Source organism: Vigna unguiculata, chromosome 9 (genome assembly GCF_037176805.1).
Source record: "Vigna unguiculata cultivar grain cowpea cultivar isolate G323 ecotype 2 chromosome 9, ASM3717680v1, whole genome shotgun sequence".
NCBI classification, from domain to species: domain Eukaryota; kingdom Viridiplantae; phylum Streptophyta; class Magnoliopsida; order Fabales; family Fabaceae; genus Vigna; species Vigna unguiculata.
The window spans coordinates 1,124,075-1,143,068 of NC_140800.1; the positions used below are offsets into that span (position 1 = coordinate 1,124,075).

At 27.4% G+C, this 18,994-nt stretch overlaps 2 protein-coding genes and 1 non-coding gene across 3 annotated transcripts; 1 reads left to right on the forward strand and 2 right to left on the reverse strand.

Moving 5' to 3' along the window:
• Positions 1-2,766: 2,766 nt before the first annotated feature.
• Positions 2,767-3,380, reverse strand: LOC114164455 (flowering-promoting factor 1-like protein 3). The gene has a single exon (XM_028049131.2). It carries the CDS (start codon positions 3,308-3,310, stop codon positions 3,008-3,010), a length of 303 nt encoding a protein of 100 aa, XP_027904932.1. The 5' UTR covers positions 3,311-3,380; the 3' UTR covers positions 2,767-3,007.
• A 9,645-nt stretch (positions 3,381-13,025) lies between these two features.
• TRNAG-CCC (transfer RNA glycine (anticodon CCC)) lies at positions 13,026-13,096 on the forward strand. Its single transcript has one exon. It is a non-coding gene; the product is annotated as a tRNA-Gly (tRNA).
• Positions 13,097-16,427: 3,331 nt separating this feature from the next.
• Positions 16,428-17,670, reverse strand: LOC114164570 (protein SRC2-like). Its single transcript, XM_028049289.2, has one exon. The coding sequence runs from the start codon at positions 17,536-17,538 to the stop codon at positions 16,606-16,608; it is 933 nt and encodes a 310-aa protein (XP_027905090.1). The 5' UTR covers positions 17,539-17,670; the 3' UTR covers positions 16,428-16,605.
• Between the last annotated feature and the right edge of the window lie 1,324 nt (positions 17,671-18,994).

Consider the following 18,994-nt stretch of genomic DNA (forward strand, 5'->3'; position numbering starts at 1 on the left):
TAGTATTTAACTTAATATTAGAACAAAAATGTGTCAAACAATATAAACAACTCAAATACAATCCTGAAATACATACGAAACATCAAATAAATCTAACAAAATTTGATTAAAATGACTAAATTCATGTATTTTGAAAAATGAAGGACTAAATTAGTTCAAAGTTTCGAAATGGACTAATTCCAAAATTTACTAAAAGTTAAGGGACAAAAACATATTTAATAACAAAAAACAGAATAGATTTGTTAATATTGACTTAATTGGATGATCTAAAAAATGATTTTTCTGGTTCTTTTGAAATTTAGATGAAATCAGAAATATAGCAGTCGAAAGTATAATATACTTTTTAAATTGATATCATTTTTTTAGTATTTTTTCTTTGAGTTTAATTATCATTTAATTGTACATTAATGGCCTTGATAATGCTTTACAAGTAAAAAGGAAAGCTTAGAAGATTAAGATGCCTTTTTTTTAGAAAGTGAAAGAAAAAAGTATGAGATTTTTTCCCTTAAATATTTGAATTAAAAACCGATTATAAATTAAAAAGTTTCATATCGAATAAAAATAAATTAAATAAATTGTCTCATTAATAATTTTTGTATTTTCTTCTATAATGGTTTGTTTTAAGTTTTACTCAATTGTATAAGATCAATTTGTAAATAAGGTTTGCATTTCTTTATATACATAATTCGATATCTAAGTTGAAAATGTTTGTTTTCATGTTTCAAAAGTAAAATTTCTAAACATTTCTCCCACTAAAATTGTTCTCAGAAATTTTTTGAATTTAACCCTTTTGAGTTTAACAAATGTTTTATTGTTTATTAAATAATTCAATGTAAGGCAAAAAATGATTAATATTTTTAACAAACTAAAGAAACCATAATGTCTAAAAGTCATTATACATGAAACAAAAAAAGAAAAAAAAAACCTTTCTAGTACCAAACATAATTTTAAAGTAAGCAAAAAAAAAAAAAATCGGTATTGGGTATATTTTATGTTTTTTTACCAAAACTTTTGAGTATTTTTTATTATAAAAACACATACTAAATAATGTTTCAATTATGTTTTTGCCTTTATTAACTTAATCAATCTTAAAATTTGATGCTTTTTACACTTTTAAAAAGAAAAGCAATATGATAAGATACTAGAACTATGAATGAAGCATGCTCTAAACTTAAATTGAAAAGCAATGCATTCACGTGTTGGTGCGATGTGCATGTCGAGATTGATCCTCTTTAATGCTATTCTCATCCCTATTTATCTTTTTTTTCTTCATGTATGTCTATGGTTCTCAATTATTCACCTTAAATTCAAAATTCTCAACCCAAATTCCTTCACTTATATTTTTTTAAAGTTTATATATCTATCTATCTATCTATATCTATATCATCTATATATATATATATATATATATATATATATATATATAATTTTAATTTTTAGACAATAGGTATACATACATTTTAATGTATTTTCACAAAAATAGATAATTATGGATATTAGTATATAACCAATTATATGTAGTTACAATTTTTTTTAAATTAATAACTTTATAAACATATTTGCGAATACCTATAACTTAAATATATGTACAATTCTAATTAGAGAAAAAAATAATAAATATATTTTGAACTATTTCAAATTGAATAGTTTAAAAGAAAAAAAAATTATATCCACGACATTTTTTTTATCAATTTTTACTAAACGATATTGTATTGACTTCAACAAAAATTATGCATGACACATTCTTTTTTCTCTAGAAAAATTTACCAAATCGGTCAAATGCACAAAAGATGATAGTAACATATGTTAAAAAAGAAAGTTAATAGTAAAAATAAATTTGATTTGTCCTTAATTTTTTTAAACTAAATATATAATAATTAGGTCATGATTAAGTTGAACTTGTTAATTAATGTTCAAAACCCTATAATAATTCTTACGATATTTTAAAAGGAAAACTTTACGAGATGAGATATGCCATGCCTACCCAAAACTATTCCTTATGTCACATTAGAAAGGGGGAAAATCATTCTATTTTTTTATTTTTTTGGTTTTTTTCTGAAAAAGGAAAAAGAAGAGAGAAAAAAATAGGTATTCTTTTCCATACACATGTCATGCACATACCATGCTTACATGGATTGCGGCTTGATGAATAGGGAAAAGTCAACTTGACATGCATAAAACCTTTCCACCCACACGTGACACTTTTCATTCTTCCATACTCCCATGTCATGGCATGCATAGTCATGCAAAACAATTTTCAAGTCGATAATGGTTTATTCAGATTCTCCCCAAGTGTTTCACATCATATTTAATAGTTTTATAATATCCCAAAATTAAAAAAATCAATTATCTACCATTGATAAATGTTGGCCACTAAAAATAATAAAAATAAGCCACTTATCTCTCAACATAGAGTGAGATATATATTTTCAGATTTATATAGAAAAAGACCTTCATCACTACCATAAGTTTTATGGCTACAATATTTTTCACCTAATAATATACGTAATAAAATAAGATACTAATTTATAATTCAAATAACTAATTTAGATATAATAAACTTGTTTATGATATTTAACCGACGAAGAAATCAAATTAGAACAAAAAGTCACAAAAACTTGATTAAGAAATACCATCCCATCAAAAACTCAAACATCTATCAAGTTTCTTGATGATGAAGAACACGAAAAATTCAATAAAAAAACGTAATTCTCATAAATGAAATCGAAAAGAGTATATCTTGATGTGACTATTCAACATTGAAAGTATATGAAAACTAAAATTTGATTAGAATGATTAATATAGATTTACATCATGATACACAAATCCACTTCTCAGACTTCATCATTCTCGTATATCAAACCATAACTCTATGCCATGAACAAACTCATATACAGAATACACAAATTAATGTCCCCATTCTTTAGACACAAATCCAAAACCAAACCAACAATACACATCAATCAGAAAATGAAGAATTGAACTTTGTAGGGTACAGAAACCAAGTTCACATGTCTCTAACTTCGAAGTAGTTCTTGTTCTTGACAACTATGTCATACATGTGCATGGACCTGAACCTGTTGAAATCCCTTGGGAGGGAGATTAGGTGAACAGTGGCACGTTTGTGGAACTGAAGCAAATCAGGGTCATCGTAGTAACGTTCCCACCCCAATGAACTCAGCTTGTGCTCCAACACTGCGTAGGAAGTGATTATTTCATTGCTTGCAGAGTGAACCAACACCTTACGCTCAGAGCTAGGGTTCTCCACTAGTCTAACCACACCTTTGTTGAAAACCCAAACCCCAGACATTCTTCGACGCAAAAAGAACAACTTGAACAAGAACAAACAAAGAGTTTTTTCTCTCTTAGTATTTAGGAGTGTGCAATGCAAGATGAGGATAGGAGTATGAGGTATTGAAATATATATAGTGGTGAAATGAAGTAATGGGTAAGATGAGATTTTGCTTTTTGTTTTTTTTGTTTTTTTTAATATAATATAATGTGAAAATATGCAATAAATATTCCATGGTGGTGATAAGGACACTATATAGAGTATATGAATGTTTGGATGTGAGTACAGCTAAGGTGGGTCCTACATAGCTATAAGCTTTGTAAGCTTGGAAGAAGGAGGTGTTTGGGAGTTCATTTCATCACCCTTGGTCTTAATTGGATTGGGAGAATCTTGATTCCCTTAACCATTTGTTGAGTCCAAAATTTTGTTACCCTACTTAAGAGAATCTTTTTGTTTTATAAGAGAAAATTATTCTAGAAACAATATCACAATTATAATAATATAAGAACTTGGTGTGAGAACAATTTATACAAAGATAGTTTGGAGAACATATTCACATGATATATAGAAAATTAAGCACTTTATTAATTAAATGGGGCAAAAAATAATTTACCATCACTAATTTGTATCATTAAGTGTTGGTGAAGAAAATTTTATGTTGGATAGAATGTGAGAAAATGTCATTTGGAGTTCAATGTGGCTATGGAATAAATTTCTTTATAAGAAAGAAAGGAGGATGCTAGTAGAATCAACATTATGCTCTTTTGAAAAAGTTTTTCTATGGTTTGTGGGGGAGGATATGAAGAACATAGTGGGAGTGGGGACCAAAGATGAAAGAAATTGATGACTATTGATTTTAATCATTAAGTGTGAACAAGCATGTGTGTGGGAGATTTTCCATGCATTTATTTTTGGTGTCCAATTTTTACTTTCTGTAAATTAATATTTTTGTTTGCCTAATTATAATGTTGATTGTTCAATTGTTGTCCTTCAAATCGTGTCATATAGTTCATGGAATAAAGAAATAGATAAAAAGAAAGAAATAAAAATGTGAGGTAAAACAAAGTAAGAAAAAATATTATCAAATTTTTGAAGTGTGGAAGAAAAAATACATAATTTATGGTGCAAGAGGTCAATGGACAATAACAAGGAATAATAATCTTTTTCTACCCATCAAGCCAAATCTTGTGTTGAAATGGTTTTGAAAATGACTATATATGAACAATATCCATTTTCAACTTTCTTTATAGGGAATGGATTAGGAAGTTGTTGGTTTACAACTATTGTAATTCATTTCATGGAAACAATGTATAATATTCTACCACAAGAATAAAAAGATATATAATATATAACAACGAAAATAATTTATAAATTTATTGAAATCATGGCTCTAATTTAACCATGCATTATAGTATGTATAGCATGACAATAAATTATGTGTGGATTATAAATAGTGTATATATTTTTCTATTAATAATTTTTTTTGAAAAAGTATGCATGGACACAAGTTGAGAATGAATAAAGGTGGAGCTAGATTCCAACCAAATCAAAAGTTGAGCCATCAAAGTTGTAAGACTTTAGGACACACATTGTATTGAATTCAACATCTTGGTCGTGACTATGCATCAATGAACCATCTCCTCCTCGTGTCACACGGTCCTATGACTACGATGTTTAAGACCAAATTCTTATTAATTTGTCATATATAGTGACACAAATTTGATGGGGGCTTCGCCTTTAGCCAATTTACCTTAAATTCCCTTGGGCACCAATAGGACCATGTAAGAGTTTTTAGTTTCTAATGTTCTATCAATTAGTTGATAACCCGTAACAATTTTTTATGGAATTTATCTCATATTTTGGTTCTCATATCTATTGTCAGATAAGGTATTTATCATTATGTCAAAAGCTAACTTATAGTCAGGACGTACAAATCTTTCTAACTAAGAATATTGAAGTCTATGTATCACGATTCGATTGTGACTTAGTACACCTAGTCATCGTCATAAGATAATTGATATCACCTATTTGACTGTGACTTGGTCCACCTAACTTAAGTAACAATACAAATGTGCAACATGTAACAATGTAATCCTCTCAATTCTCAATGAGTGCACCTCATAGTCACCAAACAGTGCAACATTTTTATTCATTTGAGACACAACTCCGAGATTTCAAAACCATGTCTTGTTTTATTATTTTGAACAACCTAGCTTGAACATAAATAAAACCAATTGCGGGCAATGATGTAAGGAGTGACGTGGCAACAAAACTTGATAATTTGAAGCAGACCCAAAGTTTTCCCTTTTGAGCTTTCTTGAAAAGCTAGTGTCAACATTTGGCATTATTACTTTTGTGATTTTCCCATATTGATTTTGTACAATAAAGTTATTGGAGAACATATGCTTAGCCTGAAAACAACCTTTGTATACATATATCCCATGTAATGTAACATTGAGAATCACAAAGGGTCGGCTCCACAGCAGATGGAAAACATCCTCCCACAACACATGTTTACAACAAACCCATGTGATTGTCCTGTAGAAAAGCCAAAATCCTACTCCTATATCTAACAAAAACAAGATACTTCCATGTATCGCATCCTTTACATATATCCTTCCATATTAGCCTCTCCTTTTAAAAGAAAGGTTCTACTCTCTAAAAATACTTGCTATTTAGGGTTGTATGTCATATAATAGTTTACGTTTTAGGAATTCAAGAGTAACATTGTTAGGAAATAGACTTTAAGTTTAATTCAATTCCACAAAATCAACTTATAAGTTAGGGTTTGCATCCACTTATATAATATGAAATAGTCTTATTTATAGTTTATGTGAGATCTCTAACACACCATATTTAATGGGTGATTCAATAGTGAGTGACACTATAAATCCAACAAACAACATATTTTGTTAGGATAGACTCTAACTCATAACTTAATACATGTTAAGATTGAATTAGACTTAAGTTCAATGTTTAACAAACATAAAAAAAAATCCAACAACCTTATTGTCCTAAATTTTTGGATTAACAGATATTAAGAACATTATACAAGAACACTTGCTTCCATTTTATATAGCATTGTCTTCCCATCGCAGGAGAAAATGTAAAAGAGTGTTATGGTTAATTTGGTTTGTCTCATCGTGATTCATATGCAGGAAAATCATCAGAAAAAGAGGGTGCGACATAACATAGGAGTGTTTGATCTCATAAAATCTGGACTGTGGCTTTAACTAAAGTTATGGTCTTTCAATCCTCCTTTTTCGTATTAAATAAATGTAGTTCCTGTAGTTTATTATTATTTTTTTACCTCGTACCAGTTTTTATTTTCATATTTAATAGTTGAATTCTTCTTGTCCGAAATATTAGTATTTTACATTTAATTGTCACATTTCAATGTTTTAGTATCGGAGATTATAAAGTATTTGAGTAACCATGTTTGCAGATTTACGTTTGATATACTCAAATTATATTACATAAATTATTGCTGAAAAATTATTCAAGTAAAACAAATGAGAGATGATGCTTAACAAATTCGTTTATCTTTATAACGTTATTCCTAAACTTTGTTATCGCAATTATATGATATATGATAACATATAATCGCTATATTATCTTCAAATATAATTAATTTATACACTCATAATATTGCACGTTGACTGATTAATTAATGTTAACATACATATAATTTAATTTATATGTTAAAAAAATCAATATCTGTTGGTGTATAAAAAAAATTTAATTACAACAAATAACAAAAAATGATAGTTATCATATATCTTAGCAGCAAATAGAATCAAGTTGCATGTCGTGCGAAACCCCACCCTAATTGAACTTATTCTGCATTCTACTAGGACTTATAATAACTCACAAAAATACCTTATTGCTTTTATTATTATTTTTTTAATTATGGGTCAAATATCAGAATTTTTCTAAATGGGGGAGTGAAAGGAAGGGTGGGGAATTTTCCAAAAAAAGAATAAGATTCATTAGGTTGTTAATATATGTTGTTATAATTCATTAGGTTTGAGATTGACTTTGATGAAAATAAAAAAGATGGAATGAGGGGTTCTTTGCATATATTTATTTTGAGAATAAAGTGATAAACATAAGGAACGACAGGATCAATTTTTTCATAAAGGACGGTTGGAAATAGTTCAAGTGTGAGTTAAAAGTTCACATTGAATAAAAAAAATAAAGTTAAACACTATACAAGAATAAATATTCATAACACCATTGTCTTAAAATTTTGGATAGAAGTAGTGTTAAATATCTTATATGTGTAAGACTAATATTTTATATATATAGAACCATAATCTCTCGAATAACCCTATAACCCATATGATAAAAATATATATAAATCCAAGCACATTCTAAGGAAAGATTTTCGTTTCATATTCTTCCATTTGTGCAATAAAGAAACTATCAAATAATTAATATTTAATTTAAAGTTATAAGATTTGTTTGGGGTAAAAGGTGAAATAAAGATGAAAGAAATTGTGTTTTCAACTTTCTCCACTTACACAAAACAAACATAATAACACTAACAATCGATAAACCATAGCTTTAATAATATACTCTGTCTTTTTGAATTGTAGTTCATTGTTTGAGCCATATCGTTTAAAAAACCCAATTTTATGAAGTAGAAAATATATTTCAATTTTAATACATAATTATCTTATCTTATATAACTTTTAAGGAACTTCCAACAATTATACACATGTTTGTATAATCATAATCTTATTATCCGAGCATTCATAAATAAAATAATACATTTCAACATCTCTATTACAATATTCGAATTAAAGAAAATTTTGAAATTAATTCTTCTCACTTGGAGATAGCATGCCTATTAATAAAACATTTTTTATATACTTTAAAAAACTGAATTGTATTTTCAGAAACTTAAAATACTTGTACGTCTCCCTCTAATAAGAAAATTCAAATAAAGAAACAAACGGAAATTAAGTCAATATATAATAAAAAACATAACATTATTTTCCCTAATAAAAAAAATTCTATTATCCATCACCTCCTTATAAAAAAATAATTTCAAACCTCAAAATTATAAAACAAAATTAGAGAGAATGAAACTTGTTAGTGAAAGATAAAGTAAATATTTATAACCTATATAGAAGATTTTGTCCTTTAATTATTTTAAGATTCATGTGTGAATAAAAACTTCACAATTTTTCACTAGCTAATGAAATAAAGCCATTTCGTAAAAATTTATTATACAAAGATGTGACTTTATAGGAAAATCCCAACACATTTATCAACTCAGTAAAATATATAAAAATTGAAACACTCGATATTCAAAGGTGGAAGCAAATAATTAAATGATAAAATTAACAAACTATTGATAATTAAGTAACAAGATAAGCATTCAAGTAAAAAACGATATAATTAATTTTTTAATTGATGAAGAATATAAATTTTTTTATATAATTACTACAGTAATCTAACTTAATAAATTAATCACAATTAAAATTTCTTTATTCCATGCCATGAATGTAGGTGTAAGGTAATTGTGTTAGAATGAATGCTTCTTCTTACAGTGATGGATGAATGACATGACAAACAATAGTTGCTGCAGAATCCTATGAATAAAAAAAGGACCAACCTACCATAAATGCTTACCTTTTTATTTTTTAAATTCTGAGTAAAGAATATATTTAGATCCTGCTACATATTTACTAAAGGGAATTTCAATGATATTAAATAAATATTAAAAATAATTAATAACAAATTGTATTAAAAGACACATGAAAATACGACATCAACATTTTTCTATTAAAAAGGTTATTTTTAATATTCTAAATATTTTTATTGACATTCTTTTTTCATTTATTGTATCTTCACCAAATAAAATATGAGCACTATCTCTTTGCACAAGCTTCTTCGAATCGAATTTTGTCGTACAAAATAAAAAGCTGCTGGTTTTTAAATAGTAATTGTGAAACGTGTAAGATATTAAATATATTGAATTTTTATATGATAATACAACACATATGTTTATAATTACATAAATTATAGACAGATAGATTTTATGAGTTGCATTATAAACTTATAAAAAAATGTTTGAGAAAATATTAGAAGAATAAAATAGGATTAAAGAAAATTAATTTATATTTATACGAGAAAAATCTTGAACCAAAACTATGGATGATTCTCATACACTTGAAAAAAAAAATTAAAGTATAGAAGACATACAAAAGATTCTCCAATGATAAAGTTTAAAATAACCAAACACGTAATGAAGATTCGTTGGTACATATTCAACATTAATTATATATTAATTATATATACTATAGAACATTAAGCATGTATCTGTTGCAGCAAAAATCAAAACTGGACCGTATCCATTTGGGCCATGTTACATATGTTCAAAGAGATTGATATTTAAACCCCTCAAATTGCTATTAAAAGTTCAATTTGTTGCGTAATTCATCTTATATACAAGTTTTCTTAAGCTTTGTTCTTAATAGTAGTAGTAAAATTATCTATAATACAAATTAAATTATTTAATTAAATACAATTAAATTATACATTCCAATAATAAGATAATTAAATATAGTATAAATTACATTATAAATTAGAATTAAATTCATTAAGATATAAGTTGTCTATGCTCACTACTAAAAATTCTCATATTACATGAGAATTTTCTTGCAAATTTGTTAAAGAAAATTTTGAAAAAAAAAACATTTTCTTATTATTTTTTCTAGGAATATTAATTGACAAGTAATTCATTTATAGATAATTATTTTTTACAAAATTTATTACGAAAAGTGTTTTATACAAAATATTTTGTAAAAGAATTCACAGTAATTATTCTGTAATTTTTTTTTCATAACATAAATTATAAGTATTTCTTGAAAAACAAAATTGACAAAAAAATATGAATTTTTTAGGAATGACTTTATAATATAATTAGATATAAAGTAGATATCACTTTACATAACGTTTTTTTAATTTATTTTATATTTTTTTCTAAAAGAAAAGTTCACAGGACTTCTTAATTTTATATTATTTTTAGATAATTATTTTAAGTATATTTATAACACTGTGTAGAAGGAATTTACATTTTTCCATCATATTTTTATTACTCAATTTTATATTTTAATAGAAGGGAATATATTTTTTGTAATTACCTTTATTGTAATTTTTCCTTAAATAATTTTGTTTTTTTAATTCTTTCTAAATATTTTTGGTTGTATATATAATTCCAAATAGAACTTTTTTGAGAATCCGCAAAGATACAACTTTTAAATTTATTATATTTTTTTAATAACTATCAAGCATTTTTTTCTTTTATATTCGTTTTCTCTTAAAACAATTATTATATAACAATACATAATAGGAAATAACACTATAAAGCATATCGAATTAAATGAAATAAAAATGTATATATAAATGCAACAATACGTGATTATATAATAACAGTTAAATATCCTGCATTTCTTTGAATATGAAATTAAAATTTGTCTCCATTTTAAATTTTAATATATTTTTATCTTAAACTTTAAAATTAAATAAATATAATTTTTGTAATTCAAAAATATGAATTTTAAATTATTAAAATATCAATTTAAAATATCATTTAATACATTAAAATTTAATATAATTGAAATTAGAATAGAAAAATTATATCTATTTTTTTAAAATTTGAAGATTAAAATATATTAGATAGAAACAAATTTCAATTTTTTATTAAAATTCAAAGATTAAAATATATTTAACTCTGATAATAATAATAATAATTATTATTAAACAAATTACTCAAATTAATAAGAAAATAACTAATTATATATTGAATAGCAGTTGAGATTATATCTGAAGTACATAATATACACTAAAATTCATATTATTCTCATCTCTTGAAATAAAAACGTTTTATTGGTTATCCTTTTACAAATATACATATAAATTAATATTTTAAATTTGGAATAAGAAAAAGAATGGGTGAGAGTTTGTGCGATTGAAAAGAAAAGAGAATTATTGAATGGAGAATATTTGGTTCCATAAATTATATCTTATGATGAACTTTGAATAAACAAAGATGGATTGAAGCCACGAGGGAGTTTTTAATGCTATTCAGAATAAAGTCCCTAACCTAAAAGAATCACTAATCTCTTCATATTAAAGCTTTTTTCTGAGACTTTTTTTTCTTAAAAATAAAAACAATTTAAATATTAATACCTTTGTTTAAAATAATAAAATACCAAACCAAGGCCAAAACAAGGATTTGATTTCCCAAACAATCCTTATATTATCATAAATTTATCTTAATAAAACTAAGGATTAAATATGTTTTTGTCCCTCAAGTTTCAGCAAAATTTAAAATTAGTCTCTCTTTAAAAATTTTGACCAATTTAGTCATTTATCTTTAGAGATGCGTGAATTTAGTAATTTTGATTAATTTTTTTTATGTTTAGTTGACGTTTCAAACATATTTTATGATAATATTTGAGTTAACATTGAAACTTAAATGTGTCAAATGATGTAAGCAATTAAAATAGTATCATGAAATATAATTGAAATGTCAGATAAACTTAACAAAATTTAGTTAAAAGAATTAAATTCACGTATTTTAAAAATTGAAAGACTAAATTGATACAAAATTATAAGAATAGACTAATTACAAATTTTATTATAACAGAATAAAAATATATTTAATCCTAAATCCTAAAACTAATTTAACGGTTGTTAATTGTTCTTCCACCGCATTCAAGTCTGTTAATTGTTCTTGTATATCCTTAAAAAGATAACATATGATTTGTTTCCGTGTTGTAGAAATTTTTAAAGGTTGGACTTTGCATAAAAATTAAACCCACGACCTTATATGTAAGATGAATAAATCATTTAAGAAAATATATTTTATTATAAAAATTTTAAATAAGATATAAATTTATTTCTTAGTTATTTTATATGGGTGACTTTTACATAGTTCAAGCTATTCAATATAACAAAAGACAAATTTACAGAAGGTATTATAATATTTCTTTTGTTTTTTTTTTACTGACAACTATTCGAAATTATTTTGCTTTTACTTAACTATCATTTACAAATTTCAAAAGATCGTCGATTATTATTATGTTAATTATATCTGTATTATTTTTTTCAAACATTTGATTGATATCTCTCTATACATATTGTAATATAGAAATAAAAAAAGAGATAAAAAATATTAGACGTATTTTGTAAAAGAAAAACAACTTTTTCTAAATTATATTTATCTATAACAATATATAAATGGATTCCCTTTTTTTATCCACATTTCAAAATACCAATTTTATCCTTTAAATATAATAATTTATTAAATTTTTAAAAATTGACAGTTACTTTAACAAGCTTTTTTATAAAATCGGATGTCTTTATTTCTTCTCTTCTTCTTTATTTATCGATGATTATTCTTTTGTCTGTTCTTATATATTTCACTTTATTTTTAATAAATATAATTTTAATTTATATGTTAACTTAATAACATTACAATATTATCATCTATTAATATAATAACACGCATATTTAAAAAATGGATACACACAGACCCGATAGGTATCGCGTATGTGTTTATGCTATATATATTAAAAAAATTAATATATTAATAGAAAATATTGTTTATATTTCCTTAAATTAGTTATCCGTTGGATTTAAAACATTAATTTAATTAACTTAAAAATATAATGTATTTGAAATACTAAATTACATCAAATCATCAAGGTAAACAAAAGCGCATCTGGTGTAGTGGTATCATAGTACCCTCCCACGGTACTGACCGGGGTTCGATTCCCCGGATGCGCAATATATTTTTGATAATTAATATTTGGAAAGTGCTTTTTCCCTAAAAGCACTTTTATTTTACATATTGGTATATGAAGCTTTTCTTCATGTTTTTTGCGAAGAAAAATCGTGTGGCATCTATTTTTATTTGTTTAAAAGGTATCAGTTTTAATAATTTAAAAAAAAAACTCACAATTTTATATGTTTTTATTTTTACTCCATTATATTTTAAATGAATTTATTAGTTCATTTTTTATTTTGTGTGCGTTTAATAATGTTAAATATGGCTAATTTTACGATGATTGAAAATAAATAATTAACACAACATTGACCTATTAGTTTATAATCAACGTTTAAAACTTACTTTTGTGATATTGGAATAGCTTGTTGGACATAGCAGAAATACCTAGTGATGATTTCATGTAACATTTTTTATTATTTGCAAATGTGCTTCTTTTAACTAAATTAATTTTAAATGGTTGACACTTCTCTTCATTGATTTTTTTTTTTTACAAATCAAAATAATGTTAGAAGCTATGTATTTGTTTTTGTTTTTCTAGTCTTCTTTGTTGTATTTTATCCTATTGAGAGAAACACTGGTCAACTTCTATTAAAACTATTAAGAGATAAAAACAGATTAAAACTTAAAATAGTGTAACTTATCTTATAGTTAAAAAAATGAACTTAAATGACTTGATTAATAATTTCTTCAAACGTCCTTTTTATAATTCCATTTTCTTCACCTTATGTACGAATGTTTCTTCCATGTACTCCAATTATAATAGTGTAACTTATCTTATATTTAACATACTCAAACATTTCTTTCATTTATTTTAATGAAATATCAGGTCTTTTATTTTATTAAAATTAATTAAAAATAAGATAAATTTAAATATATAAATTTTATAAAATTGAATTGTATTTATAAATTCATTTCTTAAAATAATATTAGAGTGTTTCATGTTTGTTATTTGTTAAATTTATTATCTCCCTTATTATCTCACCGCTACTATGTTTATTCCTTTATTCAAGATTTATATGCATAAAGTGTGTTGGATTTCATGTCGATCAAAGAAAAAATAAATAAACTAATTTGAAATTTAACTTTTTTCAAACATTTGTCAACAAAAAAAAAAAATTCACTAAGCGAGATACCTACACACTAATGCAGTTTGTGCAGTTTGTACATTTTTTATAATATTTGAGGAAGTTTATGTCTCGTTTCTATAGACAACCAAAGCATATACATGTTTATGCCTCGGTTTTATAGACAACCGAGGCATATATGTCCTAAAATTTTTATGCTTTCCTACTATTTTCAATTTTTAAAATTAAAAACAGAGTTTTGTGTCTCTGGTGGACATTTAACCAAGACATGTAGTCTTTTAGGCCTCAGTCCAATTTTAACCAAGGCATATGTGATTACATTTATGCAGCAGGTGCTACTTAACCGAGGTATATAGGTTAAAAACAAAATCGTGCACTGTTGGATCGTCTTCTTCGCATGGTGTAGCATTAGCGTCTCCATTATTACATTTCGCCTCCAATTGTTGCAAAACGCGTAGATTCCCTTCTTCCATTGTTACATAGCACGCATCCCTTCTTTATTGTTGCAAAACGTGTGGAGCTCAGACGTTGCCTCCATTGTCTTTGTTTATGCATGAGTTAGGGTTTGTGTTTAATGGTGAAGTTACATTGTGGTTTGCTACTGCATCGTTCTTGTTCATGCGTGGTGGCTGGTTGCAGATATGCAACGAGAAGGTATGGTGCATAAACTTAGACTTGTTTCGTTTTTCAGATATTACTCGTGTGGAAGAAACGTGTTGTGGTGGTTCATCTTAGGTGCGGAGTTTCTCCATGTACATGGACGCAATGGTTGTAATAGTGATTGGTGTGAGTTTTTCCATATGCGTGGACATAATGGTTGGTGAAACATTTTTTGGTGACATGGTTGTCAAAGTCAATGGTGATATTTTGCTCACAGTAGCTAAATGTTGGTGACCATTCAGTTTTTTTTTTTTCTTAATTTTTAAGACATATTATACCTCAGCTCACTTCGAAATCAAAAGTTAAATATACCTCGGTTCATAACTGAAACATAAAGACACTATTCTTTATCTCGACTAAATATACAATCAATTTTTAAATTGAACCAAATTATCAAAATAACCGCGGCAGAAACACTTCCTACTACTTACGAATCACACACCATGACATTCCATAACATTAGAATCAAAATTTCAATAGGATTTGAGCTGAAACTTTTTATGGACTTCTATGTGTGTGTGGGTATGACATTTATGTTAATTTTTCCCATGATTCTTGTATGATTGATTCTAGTCGGAGAAAAAAATTCACCCCTAGGCAATTGGAAACTGATGAGGTTCCTGTACGAGGAGCAGACAAGTCTTTTCAGACAATCTCGTATGCTATGTTCTCACATCGACAGAGCATAACAAGAGGTGGAAATTGGAACACCATCACCATTATTAGATCACAGAATTTTGAATGCGTCTGCTTCAATTCCAAGATATGGAATTTCGTTGTTTAGCACCTCTAGAGGTAAATCAAAACTCACACAGATTTTATCTTTTTGCCCAGTGAGAAGAAAAAGAAAACACTGTCAATGTTCTGATACAAATAATTGAATATCCATCATTATCATCAATTATTGTAACAGTAACATGCCCCATCTATTGTTTTTCCTCAAAGTTAACTATGTATTCTTCTTTATGAAGCATAGTATAGCTTTGATTTGAATATAAGGTACTGTGCTGGTTATTGTTTACCTAACTTGGGGTCAGCATAACACTGGAGTGGGATAATCATTCCCTCACTCTAAATTTGTATTCAAGATGATAAGGAATCAATTCTCTGCACCATTATTATAGTTCATATATACCATCAAAAAGATGTATCTTCCATATTGGCTTTATAAGATTTTGTTCTCTGCTAACAATAACAAATTCAGAACCCAACTAATGTTATGCTAATTCAATACATTGGTTGCAAATATTATGCTTGCAGAATCGTTTTTCAGTATGGTTTTTCTCAATTCTGTCGTTTTTTTCACCTAGTTTTGTAGAAGGAACACTAGAAACAAGATTAAGGAAGTTTCCTAGAAATCAAAGATGAAATTTGATGTTCTGCACTTTCGTAGAAATCAATTTGAAAAGACTGGTACGAACAAAACCATCAATCTTTTGTTATACCAACAAAAACATCAGAAAACAATGTTCACCTTTATCATCATATCATATCATAATATCATATCTATCATATCCCAAACTATACGTATAATTAACCTCTTCTTGATCTCATCTGTGAATAGAATAGAAATGAACAGTGAGGAAATCACAAAGCTGTACGTATGTTATGTCATACCAGATAAATACAAAGTCAAATAACGAGGTAGATATGAAACAAATACTGATAAAACAGCATCATGAAACATCGTCACTCAACCTTAAAAAAAACAACAATGAAATCTGGAATCCATAAAAACACACGTCTAACTATAAAGAAAAGATTTAAAAATCAAATCCACCGGCATCATCAAATCCAGCATCGTATCCAGCATCATAATCCGCAGCATCAGATACCATATCTCCGATCAACATACCACCCAAGGCACCGCCGAGCAATCCAGCTCCCAACCCCATTCCGAAATTGTTCTTCTTTGGTTTCTGGGCCGGTGGATATCCATATCCACCTTGTTGGGGGTACCCTTGATATCCATAACCATAACCGTTTTGCTGTGGGTATCCACCGTATCCGTTTTGTTGTGGGGGGTATCCACCGTAGCTCTGTTGAGGTGGATACCCGTATCCGGGTTGAGCCGGTGGGTATCCGGTGTAAGACGGTTGTTGGGGTGGGTATCCATATTGTGGAGCCGGGTTGGGCGGCGGCGGAGGATGTGATGTTCCGAAAGGAATTGCACTTGTTCCCGCGGAGGTCTGAGGAGGGTAAGCCATCACTGGCTCCGTTTCTGTTTTTGACGCGGCGGCGGCGGCGGAGAGCCTTCCGGCGGAGAAGGAATTAGAGACCTTTTCGGCGAATTTGTAAGAGAAATTGAATGACCCCTTGGATTTTCCTGAAGATTTGACGACCTTGTAGCTGACGTCTCGGAAGCCGTCGTCTTCGCCGGGGTTGTCGACGAGCTCCCTGAGAGGAACATGGACGGTGCCGATGATGGTGTCGCCGAGGGTGCGATCGGAGACGAGTTTGGCCTCGAGGGTCAAACGGTTCTCCTTTGCCAGCGCTTCGTTGACGGAGAATTTCACCGGATAGTTCCATTTGGGGTTGCAACCGCCGTCTTTGTCCACGTGGGTGGTTGCCGTTTGAAGATGATAAGGGTCACCGGTGAGCGACATGACGACGTAAACGTCCATCTTCGAGAAAAGATTAACATTCTTTATGTCTTTTGCTGATATGATGTTGAGTTCTAAGGTTCTGTATTCCATGGATTTCAAGATGAAGATGAAGAAGAAGAAGATGAAGAACAAGAGTTTCTGATAAGTTTTGTTTGGTGCAAAATCTGAGTTTTGTTTGGTGCAAAATCTGAAATGCTATGTATTGTTCTTCACAACTGAAACGATGAAAATATATATATATACAAGCTTCAAGAATGATATGCAGGAACCTTCCAGGTGGATAAAATTTTAAATTATAATTTTTTATGATTTAAATTTATTATTTATCATCACGCGTTTTGCTATTTTTGGGTTGGGTTATTAATATTAATATTTTTATTATTATTCCAAGGCGGTTCAGCGTTTTTGTGTAGTTTTTAATTCTTGCTTAATGTTTAAGATATTTTGCTAAATAAGAGAAATTTAAAATTAGAAAAAACGACAAGTATGGCCTTTTATGTCGCATTTCTGTCGCTTTGTTGTTTTTTGTTTAGTAATATTTTTTGATACTGATTTGGTGCATTCAGTCACAACTTAATTTCTCTACCAAAGTAGTTTGGAAATATGAAATTATATGTTTCATATTTCATTAATGAGTGAGATATGGATGAGAAATATTGTTCGAAATATTTAGAGAAACTTTTGGGAATTTAAATATAGCATGACATATTTATCTACAATTTCATTCTCTGTCTATTACTCAAATTAAATAGACAGAAAGGGTTAATCTGATTTTTTTTTAAAAGACTTTTTTGCCCTTTCCTTAATTCTGGAACGGGCATGAAGAGTTAACGTATCATGCGTGTGTAGAGTCATGTCATCATGCGCGCATGTCCATACACGGGTTGGGCTACGGCTTCGACGCGGAATTTCAAGTTAGGCCCAAAAGGATTTATATTTAATTAGATAAAAAGTTTTAAAGATTTATTTTATATATAAAAGAAACTAATCAATTAATTCATATGAATTTTAGCGTTTATTCTTTTTCAGATTTTATTTTCTAATTTATTAAATTTCATTTTATTTTCTCTTGATATATACGAATAGTGGACATGTTTTAAGTTACTGGGATCCTTGTCAAGCTTCCATTTGCTTCCATTTGACAATAACTTGCACTCAGAAGCATATTTTGTGAATATCCAATTTGCCTTTTCCTTTTTATTTACTTTATTTTTTAATAAACATCAATTATATTTGATTTATTATTATCTTATTAAAAAATTGTTTGGCCCATATCTGTTACAAATTCGGCCGAAATCAGATATATATATATATATATATATATATATATATATATATATATATATATATATATATATATATAACACGAAAGCAACTAAATTAAATATTTGTAAAAAATTCAAAGATTGAATTGGAAAAATAAACAATTAAGGATCTTTTGAAATTCAAAAAATTAGATAAACAAAATAGGTATTAATCCTATAAAATATTACAAAATAACAATTAAATATAATGGGTTATTGCAATAAAGTTTACCGTTATGTAT